The 19,939-nt window shown below is 39.1% G+C and overlaps 2 protein-coding genes across 2 annotated transcripts in view; one reads left to right on the top strand and one right to left on the bottom strand.

The window, feature by feature from the left end:
- Nucleotides 1–9,678: 9,678 nt before the first annotated feature.
- CLDN25 (claudin 25) lies at nucleotides 9,679–10,368 on the bottom strand. The gene has a single exon (XM_039887938.1). The coding sequence runs from the start codon at nucleotides 10,366–10,368 to the stop codon at nucleotides 9,679–9,681; it is 690 nt and encodes a 229-aa protein (XP_039743872.1).
- A 3,792-nt stretch (nucleotides 10,369–14,160) lies between these two features.
- Nucleotides 14,161–19,939, top strand: part of ZW10 (zw10 kinetochore protein) — a 31,663-nt gene continuing 25,884 nt past the window's right edge. The window contains exons 1-2 of the mRNA XM_039887937.1: nucleotides 14,161–14,355; nucleotides 16,184–16,318. Coding sequence (XP_039743871.1) covers nucleotides 14,251–14,355; nucleotides 16,184–16,318 — 240 coding nt within the window. The 5' untranslated portion in view covers nucleotides 14,161–14,250. The remainder of the gene's footprint in view (nucleotides 14,356–16,183; nucleotides 16,319–19,939) is intronic.

Raw genomic sequence — 19,939 nt, 5'->3', positions numbered from 1 at the left:
AGCATTTGTCATGTTTCAGTTTTACTTTTTTAAAAGAAACAAGATTAAAGGGTTAAGCTTAATGGGGATGAAGTAAGAGCAGGCAACAGTCAATTCTTGAGCAGCACCTGGTGGTGACTGATACTTTTTATCTCATTTGCTAGTTTCATTGCATTTAAGTGTATCACTTCGTAAGTTGTCATATTTAGAAGGCAAACAATTTTATTTTTTTAAAACAATTATATTATGATTGATGTTTTGGCCTCCTTTTACAGATATTCAGAGATGCTTTTGTGTTTTAAAATTCACTGCAGCGATTTGTTTCATGGGAAAGACATCAATTTTCTTATCTATCGATTACCTTTTACTGTTTGAAATTCTGCATACCACCATTTGCCTTTCAGTTTTAAATCCCTATCATTATTGAAGACTGTACACAGTTACATTATTTCACTTAATGTAACAACCCTGGGGTGATGAGGACTATGGTTTGTCTAAGGTTAGGTGTCCGAAGTAGTGGAGCCAGGGCACTAACCCTTGGTGGTCTGTCTTCATAGTCTGTGCTTTTAACAACTGCTCAGTTGTCCTTGGTAGTCTTGTAAAATCTTTTGCTTTGTGCCTTTCCACATTAGTTATTTCTTGGTCAACTATTAGGAATCTACAGTTGGCCAAGAAAAGAACAGATGGACATCTATAGTGTGCGGTGGTGGGTAGTTTGTAAGATTAGGATCCACTCAAACCACCAGGAGAAGTGCTGAGAAGTAATTTCTTTTTCCTCACATTAGCTGGCTGTCTTAGGTATAGCCTGGTTTCTTACAGAGTCCACAAACTGCCTCAGGCTAAGAATGATATTTAAAGGGATGTCAAAAAAAAAATGAGGGGAAAAGAGATGAGGGAGAGGAGGAAGAGGAAGAAACCTAGGTGACCCTTATCTAAAATTCATTAACCAATGTCACCATAAAATATAAATTAATTTTAAAAAATGAAAAAATAAAATGACTTAAGAGTTTGACTTCCCTTAAGACTGGGTTTAGATTTAACATGGTTAACTGGAATTGCAGTCCTCTTCTGTTTGGATTTGTCAGCTCTTAAGAAGTATGAGGCATATAAATTCATTTTTTACCCCACGCACTTCAAGAGAGGTGTGAAGTGGATACATAAAACAATGATTTAAATAATGAACTAGAGGCTAGTGTTAAATGACAGGGCTGGGATGTAGTAGGAATAAGATAGGAGGGGGAATTTATTGTAGCTGTAGTCTGTTTCCGCTGCTTGGTTTATTGTATTTCGTTGTATTAATATATCTTATAATCCTGCTAGTTGTCATTCGAGTCGTTTTCAGTTTTTGGCTACTAATAATCCTACCAGGAACATTCATGTGTATGTTTTTTTGAGGCACAAGTGAACGCATTTCTGTTGGTATGTAACTATGAGTGGAGTTCTGGGTCATAGGAATAGATAGATATGTCTTTACTGGGTACTACCAAACAGTTTTCCAAAGCAATTATACCAATTTAAACTCCCACCAGCAGTTTATAAGAGTTCTAGTTGCCCCATGTTCTTGTCAGAATTCGCAATATTTTTAAATTTAGCCGTCCTGGTAGATGTGTGATGATATTGTTTTAATTTGAGCTTCCATTGTATTAATGATGTTGAGCATCGCTTTATATACTTAGTGGCGTTTGGCTGTTCTCTTTTGTGAAATGTGTATTTAAGTCTTTTGCCTACATTTTGGTTGGATTTACTGTCTGTCTGACTGATTTATAGGAGTTTAAAAAACATTCCAGTTATGGAAACTTTTGATCATAATGCATTGCATATATCTTCTCTCACTCTTTTTTTCACTTTTTGTATCTTTTGATGAATACAAGTTTTTAATGTTGATATAGTCCAGTTTATTAGTCTTTTCCGTCATGGTTAGTGCTTAGTATACCCTGTCGAGGAAATTATTTCCAAGGTCATAAAGATATTCCGTATTATCTTCCAGAAGTTTTAGTTTTATCCTTCACAATTAGCTAATTGACTTGCACCATTTATTGAAAACATTGTCCATTTCCCAGTGCTATACCTTTGTTATAAATCGTGTGTACTTAAGGGTCTGTTTCTGGACTCTTTTGTCTGTTTTACTGGACTGTTTGTCTACTTGTAGCAATATCACACTGTCTTAGCTAGTGTAGCTTTGTAAGCCTTGATTTATAGTACAGTAAACTATCCAGTTTTGAAATTCTTCAAGATCAGCTTGGCTATTTCTGATCTTTTATATTTCAATACAAATTTTAGAATCAGTTTGCTAATTTTATACAGGTACACACAAATCTCCAGAGATTTTGATTAGGTTTACAGTACTATAGATAATTTGGAGAGAATTAACATCTGATCTATGAACATAGTATATCCTATTTAGGTTTAATTTCTGTATAAAGGTCATTCACATCTTTTATGAAATTTATTCCTGGATCTTTGATGTTTTGCAAGCTATTGTAAATATTGTGGTTTTTAAATTCTGTTTTTAACTGTTTGTTGCTGGTATCTACAACAAATTGATGTTTTTGTATCAACCCTGTATTCAATGACATTGATAAATTCACTTATTAATTGTAATAGTTTATCAGTAGTTTTTTTTTTTTTTTTTTAGATTTTCTAGATACACAATTATATTATCTGTGAATGATGACTTTTATTTCTTTATTTCAGGTCTTTACAACATTCATTTTTCTTACCTGGTCACACTGACTAGGACTTTGGGTACAATGCTGAATAGAAGTGATAGTAAACTTCCTTGTCCCCCAATTTTTGGGGGGAAAGTGTTCAATATTTCACCATTAAATATGCTATAGGCTTTATGTAAATTTTATTTATTGGATAAAGATTCCTTATAGTCCTACTTTGCAAAGATCTTTTTTGAAAATTATGAATGGATGTTGAAATTTATCAAATGCTTTTTCTATATTGAAATGATTACATGGGCATTTCTTTTATTCTGTTCATGTGTGATTTACATTTATTAATTTTAAATGTTAAACTATGTGTTTCCAGAATAAACAATTTATGATACAATTTTTTCTGTATATAGAATTTATTTTTCATTTAGTTTATGATTTTTACATGTATATTCATGAAAAATTGGCCTTTAATTTTCTTTTCTTATAATGTTCTTGTCAGTGTTGGCATCAAGATTATTCCAACTTTATTGAGTGAGTTGGGAAATGTTCTCTCGTTTTCTACTCTCTTGAAGTTTAGATAAGATAGAATTATTTCTTAATGTCTGGAAGAATTCATCATTGAAGGTGTCTGAGCCTAGAATTGTCTGTGTATTTTGTAGGAATGCTTTTAATTAAGGGTTTAGTTGCTTTTATACATACAGGGTTTTCAGATTTTTTTGGTTACTTCCTCTTTTGTCAGTTTTGGAAAATTATTAGAAAAATATCCAGTTATCTAAAATTTAAAATGTATTGGCAGAAAATTTATAATATAGTGTGTGCATGTGTGTGTGTGGGGGTGTGTGTGTGTGTGTGTGTGTGTGCGCGCGCACATGTATGTGTGTGTGTGATGATTTCAGGATCTTAGTGATTTCCCCCTTTTCATTACTGATACTGAGTGACATGTATCTTCTTTTGGGTTATTTTCAGAGGTTTATTGGTCTTTTCAAAGAACTGTATTTTATTTGTTATTCTCTTTTGTAAGTTTTTTTTTTCTGCTGTTTTCATTCAGAGCTCTTCAGTCATGATTCTTAACCTTCGCCACCAATCCAGAATCAGCTGTGTCACTTTTAAAAACACAGCTGCCAAGTGAGTATTTGAGATCTTGCTCCCTGGCATATGTTGTGAATTCGGCTCAAATAAACTTCTATTAAAAATAAATAAACAAAAAAAATATAGCTGCCAAGGCCTCAACTCTACGGATACTGATTTATTAGATTGGACCCTTGATACTTTTATGCTTAGCATCACAGGTGATTCTGATACACAGTCATGGCAGAAAGTACTTCATAGAACTTTTCATGCCAACTAAGAAAGTGGCTTTACATTATTAAAACACTGAATTCAGTGGTTTGATAGAATGTCTATAGATCCTACTTCAATGATAGTTTATAGGCTTTCATGCTTTCGATATTAATATGTTTTATCTTTGGGACATTTCTCATGTTAAATTTGACTTTGATGGAAATACAGAAAAAAAATGTCTTTTTTCTGTATAATTAACTTTTCCTTACCATAAACACATCAGTTTCTTAGAGTTTGCTCACAGGCTCAACTTTTCAGCTATTCAGTCATTAATATTACTTTTCCCTGAACCCTTAAAAAATCCTCCACATTCTTTTAAGTTGTTGAACAATAAAGGGGCATAGTAATCTACAAGTCAGAGTGGAACTGGCTTAAGAGATATTTTAAGGGCATTTCTATGTCTTCTTTCAGCGCTTTTGATTGCTGCATTGCCCATCAGTTTGCTGACTTGTTAGGATGACTATCTCAACCTCCTTGATGTGTAGCAGATGGCCATTTATAGACAGGTAAATGGGTCTTACAGGCCAGAGACCTGGTCTCTAATCATAAGATAAGCCTAGATTTGCTCCTGCTACACCAGGACCAGAAATTTTGACAGTAAGCCAAGAACAAGAATATTAATTTTGAGTAGAAGTAGGTGTGACTTGGAATTGGCAAACTGGCATGAAAATGGTACCTAAGAACTGCCAGTAGTGAGCTTTGAAAATTGAATGTGTGCTAGGCCTATGTTAATTGCATTCTGGAGGGATGGCCAGTTTTCCATCTAGAGTCTTAATGGTTCGAGGTATCACTGCATGCCAAAGATGGGCTCCCCAATTTAGCATTTAGATTTTAACAGTAAGGACAGAATCCTGAGCAATGACCTGGAAGTAGCATGGTCATTCACACTACTTAAAGAATGGTTGTCTTGACCATTCCTAGTCATTCACACTACTTAAAGAATAGCCAGATCTCATTCATGAAACAGTTCTACAGTTCTCCTGATTTATAAATCACTGCCAAATCAATATGACTCTTAGGAAGATGAAGTTCATGGAAAGAGTATTGACATTGGAATCTGACACATCTGAGTTCAAATAGTGACTGAATCTGTTTTCCTGCTTTATAATATGAGAACATACTTAACCTTGCAGTTATGTCTTCAGAGTTAAAGGAAACAGTAGATGTGGCAATGAACTGATGTGAAGTGGAACTCCAGATTCAGTTCTCATGGAGAAATAGTTCACGTGGGAAGAATTTTAAGGCTTGTCCTGGACTGTGTAGGGCCTACACGTGGGTTCTAAATAATTCAGGCATAATGTAGATATTCAAGGGATTATGGGCCTCTGGCATGTGGATGTGTCCATTTTGACTGGAAGAGAAAGAATGTTGAAAGGATCAGGGTTTATGTTGGATAGAAAAATTACAGTATCTCCTGATTCTCCTAATATATATATATATATATATTTTTTTTTCTTTAATCATTTTATTCAACGGTCTGAACTTGGTGCAATGAGTCAATAGCTTTCTTTTTGTTTCCATAGCTACCATCCAATATGATCTTCTGGATCTCCTTTCCCTGCCCTTTGATAGCATCTCAGGAAGATCTCACCTTTATTGTAATGTTTGAGTATTAATACATAATACTTTTTATGTATGATAATCTAGATAAAAAATCCACTCATTATTTGCTTCAGTGCTTTTCTCCTCACCTTAGTTCAGACCTCAAGCCTGAAGTTCAGGGACCAGCAGTAAGGAAGGAGCCACAGCATGTTCTGTCACTCTCCATTCCTTCCCTCACCCCCAACTTCTGGCTGCCCTCAAACTTGGGGAAGGTTTACAGGAGAAGGCAAAGAATTTTGTTTACTTCTTTAAGAAACAGCTAGTTTTGTTTTGTAATGTAGCAGGCCCTTGAATAATGTCATCTATTCAATGTCATTTTGTTATTTTCATGAGGTAGATGCTGTGGGAGCTTAACTCTCGTTTATATCAATTAGCCTGTGGTAAAATTGGTTTTGTTTCAAGTGGTTTTGCTGCAATTCCAAGAACCCATTAATGATGTTAAGTGAGGACTTACTGTACTCTCCTGGTTCTCAGAGTCCTTTGTTATGACAGGAACCCAATTGATAGCTTTTGTCTGAGGCATTCTATGGGTTCTTCAGAGAACCCTGTAGAAAACCTCCATGTTGTCTTTGGTGTGGCTTTTGGACTTTCTGGCTGAACTCTTACAGTCTCTCTTAGCTCCTGCCCTAGTCATTCACACTTCCAGCAGTGCTTGGGGACAATGTCACCCTGATCCCTTCCCCAGCACCCATGTGGGTTACAGAAAGCTCACCATCCTTGCCCCAGTGTAAGGCAGGAGTGCACATGCTGCTGCCATGCTCCACTCCAGCTAGCCCCCAGCTTTAGGCTGCTCCAGTGGTGGTCAGGTACCCTTCTCTGTGCCTCCACAATACAGGTCAGGTTTTCCCAGGAACTTTCTTGGGCACCGTTCTGGTGGCAGCAGGACTGGGCCAGTAGTCTCGGCAGATCAGCAAAGGTAGGATGGGTGTATTTTGGGTACCAGTCTTCCTTCCTGGGAATAATTCCCATCTATGAGTGGTTCCCTTGAGGTTCATCTCCACCCCATTCCTCACAGGAAATGGTAAGGAACATCACAGTACTCCAAACTGTTGTGAATTCCCTTTCAGGAATCCTCCCTAATGAATCTCTGTGCTTCTCTTATGTAGGCTATTTTGTGTAAAGAGTGGCCACTTTGGCTACTTCTTAACCACAATGTTTTGAGCCCTTGTCCTTAGATTATGACTCATATATCACCCAAGAGGACTTGGCTTTGAGGCTCTATTCAAAATCCTAGGCAACAGAATAGTCCATTTCACCTCCTATAAATGTGGGTGAGGTGCAAGAAAAATGACTGGCTTAAACAAATAAATCTATCAATTAGTAGAGTGAAAAATGGACTCAACTTCTTTCAGTTCCATATTAGAGGCCTGTGACTCCAAACTTTCCTAACTCTTGACTTTCTTACTCTTCTGACTCTGGCTGCTAAGACGCATCTCCTGTCCATAAGCCCATTAAACCATTCCTGACTTCCTCCCATCCCAAAATGTGTCTAGCCCACATTGGGGTCCCATAAGACTTTTTCCAAGAGCTAGTCTCAGATGCTTAGAAGGGTAACAGATGGATATTTTAATAGGAACCTTCTGGAATGCCTTATCTGCTTATGGTGAAATTTTCAGATCCAAAGACAGACTGGTGGAAAAGATAGCACTGAATGCATCATATTCTAACCACATCAAATTTGATGAGTCCCTGAGTTATTTTCTTACAATGGCATGCATACGATAAAAGCTTTTGACTTGAAATATTGATGTCCCTTTGTGTTTCTAATACGTATGACAACACACTTTTCCATGTGTAACCACAATAAAGAAATGTTTTTAATGTTAGAATAATTTGCCACAAATGTATGAGAAAAGACTGAGTTGAACCTAAGACTTTATTAGTTCTATTTTTATTTCTCATTTTCCTTGCAAAGCAGGTAGATAAAAAACGGTGGCTGTTATAGGTGAAAAGCATCTTCTTTCACAGACTCTCTCTGAAAGTGGATTCTGGCCAGCATGCAAATCATTTCTTTCTGGGGATGACATAAATTATTGGCCACTGGGAATCAATCAATAGTTCCTGCTCCACCCCTATTTAAAAAATGCCTTTGTGTCCTTTGTAAGGAGAGTTAGACAATTTTCTTAATAAATCTTTAGTTTGTAGGGGGGGGTTCCCCCAGAAGCAGCCATAATCACATGCTGATGAAAAATATCAGCACCTGCAAACGTAGAATTAAGGATGAGGGCTGCAAGCCACCAGCAGGCACAGGTGAGCCACCTGGCAACAAAAACCCTGTTTAGACCTCAACAAAAGCTCAGAGGACAAGATTCTTTTTGTAGGTCTTTGGTTTTTTCTTCTGCTGATTTTTCCTTTGGTCTGGTGGATTGTCTTGACAACCCATCCCCATGAAGCAATAGGATTGGTGATAAAAGACTGACATAGAATCAAAACCCTGGATTCAAGTCCTGACCAGCTAATTACTCGCTGTGGGCACATTGCCTAAATTCTCTGAATATCAATTTCCTCATTAGCAAAACATAATGTCTTTATCTCAACCTCAAAAAAAGCCTCATGATGCATTAAATAAGTCTATGCAAATAAAAATATGTGGAAGTTCTTTGTGAACTCTTAAACCCTACCCAATTGTGTGACAGGGAAATTGCATAGGGACAAGGTATTAGAAAAAGGAAGGCAGACTACTGCTGCAGCCATCGGGGGGCTGAGCTTCTATTCCTGGCCACTCACTTGGCTTCCTGTAGTTCTAAGAATAGAGACAACTTCCTCAATTCAACCTACAGGCCCTGCAAGATCTGGCTCCTTCCTAACTCACCAGCTTTGCCATATACATTTTTTCTCTTCCTTGTGTAGAACTATGCAAGGTGTCCAAGCAAGCAGCACAGCTTCACCTGAGCTGGCAAAGCGCAGCGCCTGTGTGGGGAGGGAGGAGTTCTGCAAGCAATCCAGCAGGCCTCCGAACTGGGAGAAGTCACCTATTTGGGGACATTTGGGAGCTATCATCCTGAGTTGTGGGATTGTCAACAAGGTCAATGATGGCTCTTTTTCATTCAATTAAGGGAGTAGGGGACAGATGGTACAGAGAGGAACAGTGTGAATAGTGTAGGGTGGTTTCTGTTAACAGGTTTATGAGCAAGCATGAGGCTCCTCCTCAGGACCTGCAGAAATGCCTGAGGAAAACTTGGGTGCTGGGGTGAAGAATGGGGAAACGGACATCAGGCAGAGGGTCTGTAGGTACAGGTGGGACAAGCAAAAGAACCTGGGTCACTATCGTAGCCACAGCCTAGGGTAGGTCTGCTGACACTTGGGTTAAAATTTAAGAGATTGATATCATTTTGCATGTGGTAAAAAAACATTTCTGAGCTGATAATTCTCTGCACATACATGCCCATATCAGGCAGTTCTTGGGCACAGCCCCTCTGGTAACCAATAGGTCCTGGTTTGCCCTGGATTTTCTCAGTTTTCATATTCTGGGCAAAACAGGATGGTTGATCAACTTACCACTCACTCTATTTCTTACCTTCACACTGGGGAGACAAGCAGACCACTCATAGCCTCATAACATAGCAGAAACAAGACCATATCTTCCCTTTGGGATATTTAGAATCTACAAAACAGCAAAGATATAGTGCAAAGCTCCTTTTTAAATTGTGCACCTGAGGCTGAAAATGCACACAAGGAGGGCTCCTATCCTAAGATGCTATTCTAGGCCAATAATTCATTTTCATTTACCAAGGCATATTCTTTAGCTTTTCTATCTATATATACAGTGACTATTCACATTAGATTTTCTATGATGGGTGTAACTTTTAAATATATTTGCCTTATTAATAAAAAATCAAGTATATAATTAATGTTATGAGTTCAAAAGCATTTTATAGAAATAAGATCTAAAGCAGACAAACATGTTTGGTAGAAACTTTGCCTTGATTTGTCATTCTGAACTTAGGATCACTATGTCATGAAGGTAGTCAAATCTTTCACAAGGGAGAGTGACCCCCCAAACGAGCAAACAAATACAAAATTATGAAGGGTAAGGAAGGGAAAGGATTCTACTGATTCCTTTATTCCAGAGATTCCTTGGCAGAAGCTAGTCCTAGATGAACAGGTTTCTAGATCTTGGTATTTGCTGGAAGGAGCCATCAGACTCTTCTGCTGGAGCACAGGATGATGGGGCTGTAGGGCTAGACATCCAGGGAGAGGGCACATCTTCTTTCCCCAGGCAAGCTGAGAAGCTGAGGAGTAACCCACCAAGAGCCAGGAAAATACCAGCAGCCCAGCCCAGGTAGAGGACATCTCCAAACTCCCACCGAGGCACAATCTCGGGGATGCTGACATCCCAGAAGTCTTGAATTGTGGTGTAGGCCACCCAGGAGACTGGAAAGAGGGTAGTGGCTGAAGCTAATGCCTCCAAAGTCCCTCCCAGGATGCAGAGCCACCTCTTAAATGCCCATCTGATCCTGTGAAACTGGCAGCATTCCGACCCCAAGCCAGAGAGCAGAAGTCCCAATAATCCCAGCCCATGGGAGGCCACCATGAGGATGCGGGATACCTGGAGCTCCTGGGGCAGAGATAAGAAAGATTCGAAGGCCTGGCACACAGTGGCAACTTCCTCCTGATTCACGCAGACCTCCCAAAGGCCCATGATCCAGGTCTCCATTTCATTCAGTTCCAGATTGAGTGTCTTCCACTGGGGCAGGGCGGTGGTGACACATGAACAGACCCAGCCAAGGAGGGATAGGAGCAGTCCCCCGAACTGGGCTTTCCCCTGGAAACTCCAGGCCATGGTTGCTTCCACCACAGAGAAAGGAAAAGAAGGACAAGTGGCTCACTGACTGGTTAGCAGGGAGTACTTTTGGGGGTGTTGAGTGGAAAGTTTTTTGCATTTGGAGAGGATTCCTGTTTCGGTTTTCTAGGTAGCAGCTGAGGCAGGTGCCAGGAACTCGGCAGTGTTTGGGTTTAGGGGGAGTGCCCAAGATTAGATATGGGTGTGGATTCTGGGGGAGGGTCCCATGAGAGGCAAAAAAGCCAGACAGTAAGCCATCAATACATATGTGATGAGTTAAGTTCATAAAGTTAAAATCACTCTCCAGTTCCAAGATAACAAGAATGAAGTCCTGAAAGTATATGTTGATGTAATGTCCCTGGAGGGCAACAAGACTTCATAGTTCATATTTTAAATATATGCATACCCTACCTCCAGGAGTTTAACCTAATTTATTGTGAGTATATACAAGGATTTATGAAAATGTCCATCGAAATATTATCAATAATTGCACATTTGGGTTAATACTAGGCAACCATTTTAAAATGATGTAGAAAAAAATGTTAATGATGTGAAAAATGTGTTTAAGTGAGAAAAGCAGGTGACCAAATAGCATATAGAATATAATTTCATTTTCATAAAAAGTGCATATGTGTACATGTACATTTATGTATGTATATATCTATACCTGTATCTATACATATATACCACAAATGTTAACCATGGTTATTTAGTAAAAGAATTATGGGTAGTTTTTATTTCCTTATTTGTGCTTATCTATATATCTTATAAATTATATAAATTTTTCACTTAGTATTTTTGTAAGCAGAAAAAAGAAGAAAATTCCAAGGATCCCATCCAGATCCAGAATATACCAGAAGGGAAGGGCTGTGTCTCCAGTCTCCTACTGCTGCTTGGACAGCAACTATAAATAGATGGTAGTCATACCAGTTTCCATCCTTTATTTGTTGCTGCTGTTAAGAGGCAGGTTCTGACAAGAAAGAAAATAATTTGCATTTACTGAGTGTCAGACTTTGCTTAGATGCTACATCCTTCCTTAATTTTCACACCACGATTATAAGATATGTGCTAGGTAACTTTGCCAAGGTCCCCAGTTGGTAAGCGACAGATCCAACTTCTGAACCAGGTGGCTTAGACTGTGACATTTCACGTTCTTGTCTCCAGGCTGAAACAGTGACTCCTCCTGCAGTGGCATCTGCACACTGGTGACACAGCACATAGGTGAGGGTTATTCTTTATGGCAAAACAGAAGAAAATTGAGATTTTTTTATACTGAAGACAGAAACATTGACCAACACATTTCCTTTTTCATATTTTAACCTATTGATTACCCTGTGGTACACTAGGAGGTGAAAGTAGAGGTGTGGTAAAGTTAGCAAGGAAAAAGCGGTATCCCAACTTTATCCGAATGATGTCTCAGCACCTAAGCAGCCAGATTAGATTGTCAGTGGTATGGAGGTAGAGGAAGGCAAGCAGAATCATCAGGAATACTTTTTTTTCTTTTGTTTCATTATAGGAAAATTTCAAACATACATAAAAGTAGAGCAAATGCTACAAAGAAATCTCATGTCCTATCACCCAGCTTTAAAAATTATCTACTCATACCAATCTTGTTTCATCCATACCTATACCTACTCCCTTTGTCCCTCCCTTCGTACTACTTTGAAGCCAATGAACGCTCTTTCAAAATGTAATTATAACAACCAAATGTTCTAATTAATATGATGGCAAAATATTATACATCTCTGGAAAACACTGTCTGCTTGTACTGTATCCATCCAGATTTGTGTTTGATATATTTTTTCTGCATACAAGAGCGCCACACATGTGTCAGCCATGATAGGTCAGGAGGAGTCCTTTTCCAACATTGCTCCTTATTGCCTCACCTTTTTTTCAGAGCCCTTTCTTGATGATTTGTGAAAATCTCTGTGTGGAGACATATAAACCACGATAAGTATGAACTATGAAGGAGGTCAGTTTAGTGAGGGAAAATGAAACCTATTCATTTACTAATTTCTTTTTATTTATTGAAGTATCCATTCAGGCCTGCATGCATTGACTGTAAGGAGCAATCCCACTCCATTCTGGATGCTCTTTCTTTTCCTTCCTCAGCCTAACTCTGGCTTTTCCCTGTCTTTTCCTGGATCCTTAAGAAATAGTCGTTAGCGTATCCAGTGGCCTTTCTGCACAGGGAGAGGCAGAGCTTCTGTAGTTGTGTTTGTGAGAATGCATGGATCTCTTTCCTGCAAGAAGATCCCAGAACCTCAACCTCAATGTAGCACCTCTTTCCATTCTCACTTCAGATTTCTTCCTACTGTGGAACCTCCCTGATTCAATCAATAACTGTGGGGGCCTCCCCCTCTGCCCTTTACACCTTCCTCAGAGGTGGATTAAGCTTTAGGGCTTGTTAGTTGCACAGGCCCCTTCCAAGGCCTACACCTAATTTTGTATTTGTACCTTATATTCTTTTCTTTAGAGTCCTACCCCAACCTGCACTCCAGCAGCTGTATAAGATTTAGGTCTCACACAATCTGGATCCCTCTCTCATATATCTCCAAAATAGTTATGATCATATTTTCCCAGAATTATTTATTCCCAGCCTAGCACAGTGTCTATCGTATAGTAATTGCTCAATAAATACCTTTCTCTCGGGGCATATATTGTTATTGGTAGCATTTAGAATTCAAATTAAGGCTGACAGGTCTACCAAACAGAAGTCGACTTGGTTTTCTAGGGAGGGGAACTCCCTGGGCTGTTATGGCTGTCCTTTGTGCTTCCTGTCTCAATCCCAGTTTCATTTCCTTTGCTCGTGTCCTAGGAAGCTGTCCTTGCCTCATTAGGATAAGCAGATTGTCTCACAGAAACTTAAAAGTGGCAAGGACCTTAGGGTCAGCATCTACTTGGAGTCAACCCTCACAAGTTACTTTTTAAATTTTAAAGATAACATTTTAATTAAAGCAGTATATATTTATTGCAGACAAGTAGAAAAAACAGGGAAAGAGAATAAATACCAGAAATTATCAGAGAGATAATTTGTGTACATCCTTTACCTCTATATATTTATCTATCTCTTTTTAAAGAAATCATACCTGTACATACATTGTGAAAATCTTTAAATAATGAAACAATTTTAAAAAGCTTTTGATAAAATTGATTTGTATTATCTGATATAAAGTGCTGAGTATCTCGTTTTAGTAATGTTTATATCTAAGTAATAAAAATAATATAAACATGTAATGTACTATGTAGATGTAATATATGTATATTTATATGTACAAAGATGTGTATACTAATATATATACATAGACGTATAAACTATGCACTAAAAAAGAAGTGCAATTATAGGCGGGCTTTTATTTATAACGAGATGACGCCGCTTCGTTGCACAACTCCAGAGGGCACCATACATTTAGACTCTGATGACTAATGAGGCACGAGAGTGAATATTTAACGATAAAAGATCAAGATGGCCTCATCAGGTCCTCTGGCTAAATTTCACAGGTAAGCGTTTTGAAATTGAGAAAAACATGGTTATTAGGTAAAAAAAAAACAAAAAACAAAAAAAACCCCAAAAAACCCAAGCCATTTCATTTCTTCTAGTGAAAAACGGGCAGGAAGAAATAAAGTCTTTGAAAACGGCTACGGAGGAAAACGCGTCTACCCAGTTTGCCAACTATGAGACGCCGTGGACATTCCAAGATAGGAGAGTCGCGGTGCCTCCTGGGAGTTGTAGTGCAGCCGCCGCCTTCTGTGCAGCAATCTGGGCTGCGCGAGACTTCCCTTCCCTTCAGGCCGCGCGCCGAGGCTGCCGGCGGGAGTGGATCTGCTGCTCTGGCTACGGGAGAGTGACCCTGTCCGTGAGCGTTGGGTCTTGTCGTGGCGATGGCCTCGTTCGTGACAGAAGTTCTGGCACACACGGGGAGTCTGGAGAAGGAGGATCTGGGCACTCGAATCAGCCATCTGACTCGGCGGGTGGAGGAAATCAAGGTATTGGTGGGGCAGCCGCTGACTTACTAAAAAAGGGACGCGGGCTCCTTGTGCGACCGGACGGAGGGGAGTGAGGGGCTAAGGGCAGAAGAAGTGGGTACGAGCAGTCAGGTGTGGGGCTGGGTAGGAAGAATAGGGAAAGTCTGTAGATTGATGAAGAAGCTTGGAGGGAGCCCAGACAGGGCTTGGGAACTGAGGAGGCGAGGAGGCCTGGGACAGTGGGGAGGAAGAGGCGGTGGCTGGGGGAATGTTGGGAGGTGGGATTAAGTATGGGAGGGATGGAGTAGGGGAGCTAGGAGGGAGATTAAGTAGTGACCAGCGGAGCCTGGAAGGTGGGACTGGAAACCCCAAGGTAATCAGGGAGGGACTATACGAGAGGGGTAGAATTTAGGACAGGACTCTCTCCAATCTGTGAGTGTTTTATTTCCTCCACTCACTCCTCTTTGTACGATTTGTTGACGAATGTAGTAGCTTTGAGAGGACTGTACCATTCTCCTCCCTGAAATTTTTGTTAAAACCTATCAATATGTTTATTAAACTCTATTCTCCATCCCCAGACCTCTGAAGCTGTGCTGAGCATTACAAAACACGTGAATGGCACTTTTGTGGACCCTGTTTTCTTGAGATTGATACAGAGAAAAAAGGGCACATAGCCACACAGTTTCACTTTGTACTGCCGTTATCACCTTGCCAGTATTTGCCCACATCTTTGTTGCTTTCATTTAAAATTATGTGTACCGCCTATGTCTGGATTTAAGGGAGCAAATTTGGCATTGTACCATCAAGCACAAAAATGGTTTTATTTTTACAAAAATGATTTCCTAAATTTTAAGTATTCATGTCACTGGTATTGCTTCTTTAATATGGCTTTAGAATTTACCACCACTTTTTATGTAAGGGAAAGAAGGCAGACAAGCTACTTTAGCATGGATCCTATGTGTTCTGGACCTCACTTACCTTTTTTTTCACTAGTTTCTTTTCCTAAGGTGAATCTTCAGCCAATTGAAAATTATTTTTTATACTCCAGGCAGGCCTACTTTTCTCTTAGTTCCCAGATTTTGCTTATGTTATCATTTCTCCATCTTTTACTTATAGTATTTCCACCCATTTTTCAAGTTCCATATCAAATGTAGTTTCCTGCATGAAAAATAGCCTCACTTTTCCCTTAGGCAGAGGTGATATCTTTCATTTGTGCTCCTGGAAGTCATTAACTCTGTTGCTGTATTACATTTCTATATTCTAGTTACATATGTGTACTATCTTTCCTATCTAAAAGGAATTTATTTGTGGGAAAGTGTAATTTATTTTTGTATCTTCCAAAGCATTGATTAATTCAGTGCAAATTATTCAATAATTTATTTATTTAATTACTTTGAATTAAAAGAGATGATGAAACTTGTCAGTTTAGGGTTATATTAGGCCTTAAGCTAAAAATCCATAAATTGATTGAGGTATACAGATTATGGATTTAAATTATCCATTTGCTTTCTTTTCCATTAGATTTATGCTTAAAATTGTGGCTGTAGTCTGAGCTTATATAGTTCAGTATGAGAACTTATGGCTCCACCTTTCTCTCTTCCAGAATTTGTACCACTCTTGGGCACTGTTGAGGTCTGGTGATCATTGTCTTCTTGCCCCCTAATGTTATACCACCTTTAATGGTGGGAGATATGTGTTTTTCAAAGAAACCCATTGGCTTCAAGAGAAAGTGAATGGGCGTGGGTAACTGGCAAGAAGGCTCCAACATAGCAGATGCCTAATGAAAGATGAGCTGTATATTTTTAACAGAGTTCCCTACTCATCTCATTGTAATTTTTCCGTCTTACAGGGTGAGGTGTGCAGTATGATCAGCAAGAAGTACAGTGAATTCTTGCCTAGCATGCAAAGTGCACAGGACCTTGTTACCCAAGTGGACAAGCTATCTGATGACATTGACCAGCTGAAATCCAGGATAGAGAGTGAGGTAAGAATAGTTATATTGGTAGGTTTGTACGGAGGCAGTTCAGTTTCCTCATTCCTAAGACACTTCAGTTCCATACAACTTTTCAAGGCCTCACTTTCCTTATTGGTGAATGGACGTTGAATTAGATGACTTTAGTGTGACTTCCAACTTTAAAATAGAGATATTTTGGATGTAAGGGTGATCTGGCTGTGACGTCTGTTCCGTTGATCACCAGGGTTGATTCAGCTGATCTGGCTGGCTAGGTGGGTGTCCCCTTCCTCTCTCACCGCTCCATGTGTGTCCCTCCTGAAGCTGTGCTCATGATTGAAGTGGACGACCTTCTCCGATAGAGAAGAGGACTGTTCTTCAGTCAAGGATATACGAGTAGCTGCGCTCCCCTGCTAGAACCTCCAAACAAGCTCTCAAGGTCCATTTGTAGAAAGAACGTAGGGTAGTCAAGCTTCCAAAACTCCAGACACATCCAAATGGGGCACCACTGCATGAGGCAGTCTGCCTTTCAAAAAAATAAAAAATAAAAAAAATGAAATAGAGATATTTTCCAAAAATATAATGTAAATAATTTTTTTATGATAAAGTTTTTTAGCTGTAATAATAATGTGTTGCATTTGAGTAGCACTTTATACATTTTAAAAAAAATAACCTCAGGATTTTATTGTCTTCATAATAAAATAAAAATAGATGAAGCTTAGGACTGGATAATTTGGCCTTTTCTCTTGTTGCTTCTTAGTTCAAAATGTTTGTATCTGTTAATGGCCAACATTCTCTTACATCTACAGCTGGCTTCAACACATCCAAGCTTCAGCATAGTCTTTGTCTTTTGGCCTTCTGGAAAATTGTCTCTTTATCCATCACAGACACTCTACTTCTTGTCACTCTGTGGGGCTAGTGCTTGCTGTACTTCTTATGGAAAGTTTGGCAGGTTTTAAGAATGTTTACTACGTTTGCAGAATGCCATCATCAAAATAAGAAGTAAGCCAGTCTGAAAACAGAAGTAGCTGTTTTATAATTTTGAAAACATTTTCACATATCTTTTCTCACCAGGAGTTCCCTTGCAGTTTTAGGAAAAATAAGCAGTTGAAAGAAATCAAGTTGATATTAGAGGTGTAAACAAAGTCTAATCTTAGGTGTCTTCTACATCTATTTCTAAGTTATTCAGGGCTCAGTCATATCCAAAATCAAGATGTTGAGCTATTCTCAAGGTCCTTAAGGAAAGACACCAAAACTCTTTTCTTTGTGATAGTTAACTTAAAAAGGAAAATGAACAAATGTATTTTCAAAAGTTTCCTATAAAACTTGAATCGTAGGTGGGGAAACCACTAGTTGCCTAGAAAATCTATTCAACAGCCAGCTTACCAATCATTCTAATTAGAGGTTTTAATAACAATAAATCTGTTACTCTACAACTCTGGCTCAGTTCAAATATTTTTAATGTTGTATTTGTTTGATCAGTGAGTCAATAGTGCAGTCTTTGTACTATTAGAAATGAAGTGTCTGAAACAAGAGAGTAATGGGCTCTGTATATTTTTCTGGCCAGATTATGGCTGGTGAAATTTATTTAGTTCTGGTTGTTGTATTTTGAAAGACGGCTGGTCTAGATGAAAAGGTCCAGGTTTGAACACTGTACCATCTAAAGAACAATGAAAAAAACAGAGTCTTTAGCCTTAGTTAGAAATACTTTCTCCCTGTAATATAGGAGAAAGATTCAAATTATGGCTAGATAAGGGGAATTAGATTCACTAGGTGGATATTATAAAGGGATTTATTCAGTTATTTGGTGTATTGAACACCTATTTATAAGATGCTGGACACTGATAGTTGCAGAACTAAACAGTTTTTTATTTCAAAATGTGAATTTCATGCCTGTTGTAGGTGAGTGGAATAGTGTGATACATACTAAATAGGAATAATGTAGTTAGAGAGAGGAGATGTAGCTAAAGATGGCTTCCTGTAGGAAGTAGTGTCCAAACCGAAACTTGAAATGATAGGCATAGGAAGAGGGAAGAGTGTTTTAGTTAGTCATAGGGGACAGCATTACAGAAGCATGGAGATAATGGGGGGATGCCACTTTTGGAGAGCTTCAAGTGTTCCCTGTGACTATGCTTAGAGAGTGGTGGGAAAGGACATGAGATGAGATTAGAAAGGTAAGCAAGGACCTTGTGTATCAATTTAAGTAGCATGGATGTTGCCTTGATTGCAATGTGGAAGCCATGGAGGATTTTAAGCAAGTGAGTGACATCAGATTTGAATTCTAGGAATCCCATTTTGCTTGCAGTTCGAAAAAATGAGAAGGCAATTAAAGCAGTAGGAGGCAGTTAAAGAACTCAGGCAAGACAGGACCGTGACCTACTCTAAAGTCAGTAGCAGTGGAGATGGAGAAAAATGGGTGCATCCTAGTGACATTTAAGACATAAGATCTTTAGGACTTTTTGATGCGTGGAGTGAAAGATGAAGGAATCAAGGATAACTGGGGAACTCAGCCACTGGTGTGCCATTCATTGAAGTAGAGAATATAGAGAAAGAGTAGGTTTTTGTGGGGGAAATGATTTTAAATATGGGTGCCTAAGGAATATCCAAATAGAGCTGTGCAGTTGGATTGTATTAAGATGAAGGCTAGACTGTTGTAAAGAAAGGTGGCAGTGGGGGAGTGGGGGGTGGGGAGGAGGTGGGGAGAGGTGGGGAGAGAGATTGATCGAGAGAGGGAGTGAGTGAACTTGAAATGCAACGGCTCAAACAAGATAACATCGTAGTGGTCCTGGCTGTCAGGCCGATTCTACAACCTGAGATCTACTTCCCTGGTATAGTCTGTCAAGAACCGGGAAGGGGATCTGAGATTTTAACCTATCTGCAAATCAGCAAGTTACCTTGACAGTTTCATGGCTGTGGGTGAGAGATGAAGGACAGTTTATTATTCACAGCAGTAGCCACAGTATGAACATTTTTGCATAGTACCCCGATCCCTAATTCCTAAGGGACAGTGTGCAGTTATAGAAGAGAACTCCGGAGTTTAAGGGACCTGAATCTCTTATAATGAGTAGTAAGCATGCCTGGAGGGAAACACCATCTCTGTTTTCCAAGCTGTTTACTACACAAACATCCTTGAAAAGATAGTCCAGAACTAAAGACAGTCATTGCTTCCTTTGCAAGACAGTACAGAAATGTGAGACTCATAAAGAATTGTCTTCCAGCGGTTTGTAGAGCAGCAGAATTGCCAACACCTGGTGGCTTGTTAGAAGTGGAGGCTCTCGGGCCCCATCCCAGACTTACTGAATCAGCCTATGCTTTAATAAGATTCACTAGGTGTTATGCATGTATGTTACAGTTTGAGAAGCACTGCTGTAGGATTTTCTTTGCATGGTTGAAATTAGTCTCTCCCCATGTTCAGATTATAGCTGGAGGTTAAGGGCAAAGAGAGGGTACAGAGGAGGCGCATCTGTTTTCTTAGGATTCAAACTTGGAAATAATGCATACCACTTCTGCTTAAATGCCATTGGTGAGATCTTAGACACTGGTTAGATCTAATTGTGAGGGAAGCTAGAATATAGTCTAGTTGGGTAGCCATGTGGTGTTACTGTGGGAGAGTCAGAGAACGGATTTCAGTGAACAGTTTGCATATCACCCCAT

This window comes from Pteropus medius, unplaced genomic scaffold (genome assembly GCF_902729225.1).
Source record: "Pteropus medius unplaced genomic scaffold, Ma_sr-lr_union100, whole genome shotgun sequence".
NCBI lineage: Eukaryota > Metazoa > Chordata > Mammalia > Chiroptera > Pteropodidae > Pteropus > Pteropus medius.
This window is presented reverse-complemented; position numbering and strand designations above follow the sequence as displayed.

Bases quoted from the DNA above. Each gene is read 5' to 3' on its own strand.
- CLDN25 (XM_039887938.1), bottom strand. From the start codon at position 10,368: ATGGCCTGGAGTTTCCAGGGGAAAGCCCAGTTCGGGGGACTGCTCCTA.